Source organism: Palaemon carinicauda, chromosome 3, assembly GCF_036898095.1.
Source record: "Palaemon carinicauda isolate YSFRI2023 chromosome 3, ASM3689809v2, whole genome shotgun sequence".
In the NCBI taxonomy this organism is placed as follows: Eukaryota; Metazoa; Arthropoda; class Malacostraca; order Decapoda; family Palaemonidae; genus Palaemon; species Palaemon carinicauda.
The window spans coordinates 74,890,423-74,900,422 of record NC_090727.1 but is presented as its reverse complement, the minus strand read 5'-3'; the positions used below and the strand labels follow the sequence as shown (position 1 = coordinate 74,900,422).

General features: G+C 33.2%; 1 protein-coding gene across 1 annotated transcript in view; it reads right to left on the bottom strand.

The window, feature by feature from the left end:
- Positions 1-10,000, bottom strand: part of LOC137632397 (limbic system-associated membrane protein-like) — a gene marked incomplete at its 5' end in the record, with an annotated part of 53,594 nt that overhangs the window by 21,249 nt on the left and 22,345 nt on the right. The window contains one exon of the mRNA XM_068364333.1: positions 7,532-7,692. Within this exon, the coding sequence (XP_068220434.1) occupies positions 7,532-7,692 (161 nt within the window). The remainder of the gene's footprint in view (positions 1-7,531; positions 7,693-10,000) is intronic.

Below are 10,000 nucleotides of genomic sequence, written 5' to 3'. Positions count from 1 at the left end.
AATTAAGGCTAGATTACTGTTAAATAGAATTTAATCCGTAACATAATATCAAATGGTGTATATTTCTTTCCTTTTATAATTGTAATATATATATATATATATATATATATATATATATATATATATATATATATATACATACATACTTGTTTACACCATCCGTAAAAATCATGGCTAAATAATTAGATAGATATTCCCACACACAAACACACACACACAGATTCAACCCATCTCAACTCCCTCCCCCCTTTCCTAACTACATCACTGCAGTTTGGGTAATTTGTGGGAGATTGTGGTTTCCGAGTGGTTGCCCTTGGCGTAACAGGAAATATACATATATATATATATATATATATATATATATATATATATATATATATAGAGAGAGAGAGAGAGAGAGAGAGAGAGAGAGAGAGAGAGTGTGTTACAAGGATTTTGGATGACTCGAAGACGTTTAAGTCCATCAGCGGAGACTCCATTTGCTCTTAGGTAGAGTGAATTAGTTTAGTTTTTATGATCTTGTTTAACCTATTTTTAAATTCGTTTACCGTATTACTATTCACTACATCCGCTGGAGAGAGAGAGAGAGAGAGAGAGAGAGAGAGAGAGAGAGAGAGAGAGAGAGAGAGAGAGAGAGAGAGAGAGTAGCGTTCTGATCTTAACATGAACACGAATTCTCAACATCAAATCTAAAAAAGTGAGAGAGAGAGAGAGAGAGAGAGAGAGAGAGAGAGAGAGAGAGAGAGAGAGAGAGTAGCGTTCTGTTCTTAACATGAGCATGAATTGTCCACATCAAATCTAAAAAAGTGTCTTTAAGAGAGAGAGAGAGAGAGAGAGAGAGAGAGAGAGAGAGAGAGAGAGAGAGAGAGAGAGAGAGAGAGAGTTCTGTGTTCTGATCATGAACCCAAATTCTCAACATCAAATCTATCATGTTTAAATGGAAATACCGACCAGAATTCTAGGCAAATTTAACAAAATTCTTTGTTAACACATGAACGTAAGGGAACACATAATTTGAAATACTCAAGTTTAGGTACACATTCCCGATACATTTTAATGTGTAGTATTTACATAGGAAAAACTGGTCCATTTTCACATCAAGAACTTCAAAAGTTCAGACTTGCAGCAAATGTTTTCAAGTTGAAAAGGCTGACATCAGTCTCTTTATAGTTTATATATGAAATATCTGTTTTGATGTTGTTACTGTTTTTTAAATAGTTTATTTTAATTGTTCATTACTTCTTACATCGTTTATTTATTTATTTATTTCATTTTCTTACTGGGCAATTTTTCCTTGTTGGAATTCTTGGGCTTTTCTAACTAGGGTTGTAGCTTAGCTAGTAATAATAATAATAATAATAATAATAATAATAATAATAATAATAAGAGCAATAGAGTTCGCTGTTGGGGTATATATAAATAAATTAATTAAAAGGAATATTATAAGGGGAAAGTGGAGAAGAATTGCCAAATAACCTATAACCTGATACAAAAATCAAAATCCAAAAGCAAAAATAACTCAGAAGGCTTGTTTTGGCCGATGTGGTAACGTCCCAGACTGGTGAACGTCAGACTGGGGCTAGTCTCCTGCTCAAACTCGTTAGTTTCTTTGGTCGCTGCAACCTAACCATACTAGTGAGCAAAGGATGGGGGTTGGAATTGGGGGAGCCCATAGGTCTCTCTGCTGAGTTATCAGTAGCCATTGCGTGGCCATCCTTGGTCATAGCTTGGGTGGAGAGGGGGCTTGGGCGCTGATCATATGCGTATATGCTCCTAGGGCAATATCACTGTCCCTCGCCTCTGCCATTCACTAGCGGCCTTTAAACCTCTAATGACAGGTCAATCCTAATTGTATCGGATAAATATCTGTTATTCCTGTCAATAAAATGATTAAGAGGCTCATTAAAATGAAGTCTGTTTGCATAACGGACTGATTGACTATTACGTATTATCTGGTATAATAACATCGTGCATAAAGGAGGAAGGTGTAATCTCTATCTCTCTCTCTCTCTCTTTCTCTCTCTCTCTCTCTCTCTCTCTCTCTCTCTCTCTCTCTCTCTCAGCTTGACCCGTTTTCTGCCTACTTATTACATAAAATGCTAAATAACTCTGCGTTCATATTACAGCTGCTGTAATGTTCAACCTTTCATATATGGCTTCTCTTATATCAGAAATGTCTAAAAGACGTTTAAATAGGTATATTTAGCCAAATCCAAAATTGAATGCTAAACTATAATGAACAAAATTCAATATATATATATATATATATATATATATACATATATACATATATATATATATAAATATATATATATAGATATATATATATATATACATATATATATATATATATATATATATATATATTTATCTATATATATATATATATATATATATATATTTATCTATATATATATATATATATATATATATATATATATATATATATATATATATATATATAGATTGGCGCCCCTAAGACATTGTCTATTCATCATATATATATATATATATATATATATATATATATATATATATATCTATATAAATATATATATGTATATATATATATATATATATATATATATATATATATACATATATATATATATATATATATATATATATATATATATATATATAGAGAGAGAGAGAGAGAGAGAGAGAGAGAGAGAGAGAGAGAGATTTCAAACTGGCTGTTAAATAATCTTCAAATTGCGAAATAGATTTTTAAAATGAATACAAGCAAATAAATTCAGAAACTTATCTTTAAAGATTCACTAGAAATAAATAAAATATAAGAGTTGTACCAACCGTGTTTTACACAATTGTACATAATTCCTTTTGTATTTATTATGCTAGTATCTTCGCTCTTCCCTCGCACTAAAACGAACATGAAAATTCATGTCTGGTTTTTCCTCTGTAATATTGTCTGTCTTGTGAACTTGTTATGTCCTGTTGCCTTGAGGTTTTGTATATAAGGAGAGAGTTCTACAATAATATAACTCAGTCGTTTCCAACCTGCCTTTGAGTTCACAACCTTACTCGGCGCCGTCACAGAGTAAACAAACCTAAAATACGTACATTTTATCAGACATGTCAACGGCCAAATCTCAAAAAAAGAAAAAAAAAAAAAAAAAATATTCCCTATCCAATTACCATTTCCTCGTCATTCCAAGCAATACTTAGCTTACGAAAGAATTAGAACGTCGGTTTATTACATCATGACAAGGACTCCAAACTAGCGTTATTTATAATGGGGACGTCGTTAACCGAGGCACATGAATCTCGTTTAACGACCAGCCAGCCGAAATTAATTATACATACTTCAGCCATCTCTCTCTCCGGATTCCCTCTACCTAACCTAGATGGAGGAGAGTCGTCATTATGAAGCAAAGAGGTTTTAAGTCACTGGATTCTCTTGTTGGGTTAGATATGACAAGTGCTCAGTTTCCATTGAGTACCAAGAGAAGGAATTTTCCCTCAAGTGCATCAACAATTCTCGTGTTTCTTTATAGTCTTTTCTTACTTATTTGCGTTATTTGGAGGTAGTAGGGTGGCCAGGGCACCAGCCACCAGTTGAGATACTACCGGTAATCAGTTATGGGGTCCTTTGAATGGCCAGAGAGTGCTACATTAGATACTTCTCTCTGGTTACAGTTCATTTTTTCCTTTGCTTACACATACTCTGAATAGTCTGGCCTCTTCTTTACATATTCTCCTCTGTCCTCATACACTTGATAACACTGAGATTACCAACCAATTTTTCATTCAAGGGGTTATCTACTGCACGGTAATTGTTCAGTGGCCACTTTCCTCTTGGTAAGGGTAGGAGAGACTTTTTAGCTATAGTAAGCAGTTGTTCAAGGAGAAGGAAACTCCAAGATCAAACCACTGTTCTCTAGTCTTGGGCAGTGCCATAGCCTCTGGACCATGGTCTTCCACTGTCTTGGGTTAGATTTCTCTTGCTTGAAGGTACACTCGGGCACACTATTCTATCTAGTTTCTCTTTCTATTGTTTTGATAGTTTTATATTCTATATAGGAAATATTTACTTTAATGTTGTTACTCTTCTTAGAATATTTTATTTTTCCTGTTTCCTTTCCTCACTGGGCTATTTTCCCTGTTGGAGAACTCAGGTTTATAACATTTTGCTTTTTCTACTGTGGTTTTAGCTTACCAAGTAATAATAATAATAATAATAATAATAATAATTTGTAATCACAAACTATTACTTCCATGGTTTAAACTTTCAAGGTAATTACCTTAGTTTGATGAATTTGCATGCTTTCAAGGTAGGTTTTAAGGAAATTTCGGTTTTACTAGCTTCAAATTTAAGGAAATTTGAAAAGTTTTAAGGTAAGCTGAGGTAAAAAACAGAAGCATCTCAGGCCACATGCTCAAGTTTAAACTCTGAATTTATTTCTAACCTTTTCCGTTTATCTACCCATGCATCATTCTTTTATTCTCTTCGCACTAGTACTTCTCCTTTATACAATCAGCTCTCTTTCTCTCTTTGGGTCCATGACGTTTATAATCATACCTATACACTTGCTCTCTCTCTCTCTCTCTCTCTCTCTCTCTCTCTCTCTCTTTATATCAATTTACCAATTTATTACTCTCCATGTTCTATGTAGTAAACAGGGCTCGTAATAGTCGCTAACGACTGTATTTTAATTACTAACCTCACCATCGATATATGTTAATACGTGTTTTTGTTACTCTCATGCCATTTCCAACACCCACCACCCTAGGCCTGTGTCACACCACCTCTTCATATTTTGGTATTGACGTAGTCCTTTGAACTTCAAAATATGTTCAATTATTATTATCATTATTATTATTATTATTATTATTGTTGTTGTAATTATTTTATTATTATTATTATTATTATTATGATTATTATTATTATTATTATTGTTATTATTATTACTTGGTAAGCTACAACCCTAATTGGAAAAGCAGGATATGCTATAAGCCCAAGGACTCCAACAGGGAAAATAACCCAGTGAGGAAAGGAAACAAGGTAAAATAGGATATTTTAAGAACAGTAACAATATTAAAATAAACATTTCCTATATAAACTATAAAAACGTTAAGCAAAACAGCGAAGATTCAGTATTTGTGTAAACGCCTTTTCCAACGCGCGTTAATTACGCTTACAGGTTTTCATTTTTTTTCTTTTTTTTGGGGGGGGGGGCGGGGGCGGTGAAAGGCCTACACTCACGTCCCTTGCTCATCCAAGCGTGATTCGTATTAACACTCGATATTTATTGTTCTTTGACGTTAAATGGATGGCCGGCCGACGCTCTTTGGAAATTCGCTTTCATGTTCTTAAACACGTATCGAACGGGTCCCACGTATTCTGGCTGTATCGTACTTGTTGGCTTTAAAGCCTCGATTTCATTAAAGATTAGAGACTTTCAATTATTACCCTACGCTGTGTTCATGGTGGCTCCAAAACGCACAGAGAGAGAGAGAGAGAGAGAGAGAGAGAGAGAGAGAGAGAGAGAGAGAGAGAGAATTGTTAATTTTGTCTTGATAAATAATTTAGATAAACAAGCAGTTTATTTTCCCATTCTTAAAGTTTGAAGATTGGATGTTGATATAAAGTAAATATAGGTTTCTGTAAGAGAGAGAGAGAGAGAGAGAGAGAGAGAGAGAGAGAGAGAGAGAGAGAGGCTGAGGATAAATAAATATTACTTGGTGAAAGACACTGGTTGAACGTTCGATAAAAAGACTTCATAAAAATAGAATCTCATATTAGTATTATTATTACTAGCTTAGCTTGTAATAATAATAATAATAATAATAATAATAATAATAATAATAATAATAATAATACAGTAAAAGGTGAATTATACATATGCAATATATGTTACCAAAAAATGTGTGACAAAGGTTCAAAAAATGTTCATATACCCCAAATCGAAAGCTTAAAAACTGAATTGGAAAGTTTGACGGAAAAAACAGGCAATTGATATGAAAAAGACAGTGTAACCTATCCTGGAATATATATATATATATATATATATATATATATATATATATATACTATATATATATATATATATATATATATATATATATATACTGTATATATATATATATATATATATATATATACTGTATATATATATATATATATATATATATATATATATATACAGTATATATATATATATATATATATATATATATATACAGTATATATATATATATATATATATATATATATATATATATATATATATACTGTATATATATATATATATATATATATATATATATATATATATATACTGTATATATATATATATATATATATATATATATATATATATATATATAAACTGCTGGAGATGATATATAATTGCTAAAAAACGGGAGGATAGATATTGATAAAATAAAGTAAGAAGTCTCTAAATGCTGCTAAAAACTATTTGAATACGCTAAACAAGAGAATAAAAACACGTAAAGCTAGAGGGGGCACTGAGTAAAGCGCAGACTTCCGCCACTGCAGCTTATTTCTCAACCTTGACCTTTGACCTTGACATGTATTAATTGGCGAGCATTTTCTTACACTCAAATATGAACCAAGTTTGAAGTCTCTGTGACAACGTTGTCCAAACTTATGGCTGATTACGTGAATTGGACATTTTGCTTCATCGTGACCTTGACCTTTGACCTAGACTTTTCAAAATTTAACTTTCCAGCTTTTTCATAACAGTTTAATTACTCTACGATTAAAATTGTGGCCAGGAAGCTGTTTACAAACAAACAAACACAAACAGGAGTGAAAACATAACCTCCTTCCAACTTCTTTGGCGGAGGTAAATATAGCATCAATTGAATAAACAGGGAGTCTATAAGGAATGTTAAATGAGAGAATAAAACTGAAATATATTAACTTCCATTTTTCAATGTCTTTCATCATCATTCATTTTTCCAAGGATTTGTTCCTCTTATCCCTTCCCATCTCCCATTCCAGATATCTACTTTTTTTCTTTCCATTCCATCAAACCGGCTTCAACTCATCCATTCCAGATATCTATTTTGTCTTACCATTCCATCAGCCAATTCCCCTCTTCCATTCAAGATATCTATTTTGTCTTACCATTCCATCAGTCAAGGTTCCCCTCTCCCATTCCACAAATGTCTCTATTATCTCACCATTCCATCAGGCAAGCTTCAACTCTCCCATTTCACAAACATTTATTTTGTCTTGTCTTACCATTCCATGGAGCAAGGTTCCCTCTCTCATTCCATGTCTTTTCATCTCATCAGGCTAGGTTCCCCTCACTCATTCCATGTCTTACCATCCATCATACAAGGTTCCCCTCTCTCATTCCATCCACCAAGGTTCCCCTCTTCCATTTCACAAATATCAATTTTATCTTACCATTCCATCATCCAAATTTCCCCTCTCTCATTCCATGTCTTACCATCCCATCATCCAAGGTTCCCCTCTCTCATTCCATCATCCAAAAGGTTCCCCTCTTCCATTCCACAAATATCAATGTTATCTTACCATTCCATCAGCCAAGGACGACGAAAGACGACATGGGAGGGCAGCAGTGGCTCCGGCCTGGGCAGTGATATCGCTGTGGTTCTTCTGTCTGAAAATATTATCTCCAGAAAGGATGTCTCCTCCTTGCCCGGCCACTCGATTGAAATGGGTCCCGTCGGGTCCTGTAAAGAAAAATGTTCTGGCTCAGATTGGGTCTATAACATTTTATTTAAATCCAAGTTAAATAAGATTTGGAAATCAAAGCGCCTAAAATTTCATATAAAAATCAGACTATATATCAGTTTAGTGAGATCGGTGTTACTATATGGACATGAGTCATGCTATGACAATGAAACAATCTCCAATAGATTTAGTAGATTTGAGAATAAAGCCCTCAGAAGGATATTGGGAGTTGAATGGCAGGACAGGATTAGAAATGAAACTATAAGAGAGATTACTCGAGTGCCATATGTAGATGAGATCATAATGAGGGGTAGATAGAGATGGTTTGGACATGCTCTTCGGACTCCGCAAGAGAGATTAGTTCACCAAACGTTTAACTGGGCTCCACAAGGCACTAGAAGAGTTGGAAGACCCAGGCCTACAAGGCTGAGGACTATGAAGCGCGAAGTAGGAGATGATGAATGGAGAAGTATTGAATTAAAAGCTACAGACGACTGGCGAAATCTAACCAAGGCCCTTTGCGTCAACAGGCGTAGGAGGAGATGATGAGTAACATAATTCCATGTTTAAGGAATTCTTAAATAAAATATTGACTTAAAACATACCAGTGGGACAGATTGGGTATATGTTTTTTTTTTAATCTTGTAATAATAAAAGGTTAACTTAAAACATACCAGTAGGCTAGGATGGGTATAAACCACTTTTCTTATATTGGTGATAAAACTCCAAGATTAAGGAATTTGAAAGTAAAATTATTATTATTATTATTATTATTATAAGCCATGCTACAACCCTAGTTAGAAAAACAAGATGCTATAAGCCCAAAGGCTCCAACAGTGAAAAATAACCCAGTGAGGAAAGGAAACAAGAAAATAAATGAACTATAAGAGAAGAATAAACAACCAAAATGAAATATTTTCAAGAACAGTACCAGTATTAATTAGCTGAACAAGAATCCAGACTTTACTAAACAAGAAACCATAATTCGACAGTGTTTTTCGACATTGTTTTTCGACGATGTTTTGCTTTCTTTGCTTCACCTTGTTTGTCGTGGTCAATGACTTCGTGATAAAAAAATGCAACAACAAATACAACAACAATGTCCACTTTAATTTTGTATCCGTTGACTACAAAACCCTACATACACCCTTTTTTTGTTTTCTTGGTTACATAACTTTACATTCACCGTTTTGTTTTCTTGAATAAGACAAATATTTTTACTTATAATTTATATATGAGAGGTTTATTTTGGTATTGTTGCTGTCCTTAGAGTATTTTAGTTTAGTTGTTAGTTGCATCTCTTGTAGTTTCCTTATTTCCTTCCTCACTGGGCTATTTTCCCTGTTAGAGCCCTCGGGCTTATAGCAATCTGCTTTTTCAATTAAGGTCGTAGCTTAGCTAGTAATAATGATGATAATAATAATAATATTAATAATAATAATAAGTTATAATAATAATAATAATAATAATAATTATAATAATAATAATAATAATAACAATAATAATAATACCAATATATGTTAAATACCATAAAATAACGACAAAAACATAAATAAAAAAAATTCAAGTGTTATTTGGTAAATATTATTCATACTAATAACTAAGGTGACAAAGATACAAGCGTAACAAACATTGATACAACAAAACAATAAAAAAAAAAAACAAGAAAAAAAATCCAAAACGCTGACAAGAAAGAACTTCATAACAATTATTGGAAAATCTGTCAAGAGCAATTTGCCAATCAGTCGAAATTGAATTATTTACTCTCCCGGAGAAAGATGAAGAACTCGGTTATTATTATTATTATTATTAAATGCTAAGCTACAACCCTAGTTGGAAAAGCAGGATGCTATAAGCCCAGGGGCCCCAACAGGGAAAATAGCCCAGTGAGGAAAGGAAATAAAGAAAAGTAAAATATTTTAAGTATAGTAACAACATTAAAATAAATATTTCCTATAAAAACTATAAAAAAAACTTTAACAAAACAAGAGGAAGAGAAACTAGATAGAAGTGTGCCCGAGTGTACCCTCAAGCAAGAGAACTATAACCCAGGACGGTGGAAGACCATGGTACAGAGGTTATGGCACTGTCCAAGACTAGAGAACAATGGTTTGATTTTGGAGTGTCCTTCTCCTAGAAGAGCTGCTTACCATAGCTGAAGAGTCTCTTCTACCCTTACCAAGAGGAAAGTAGCCACTGAACAATTATAGTGCAGTAGTTAACCCCTTGTGTGAAGAAGAATTGTTTGGCAATCTCAGTGTTGTCAGGTGTATGAGGACAGAGGGGAATCTGTAAAGAATAGGCCAG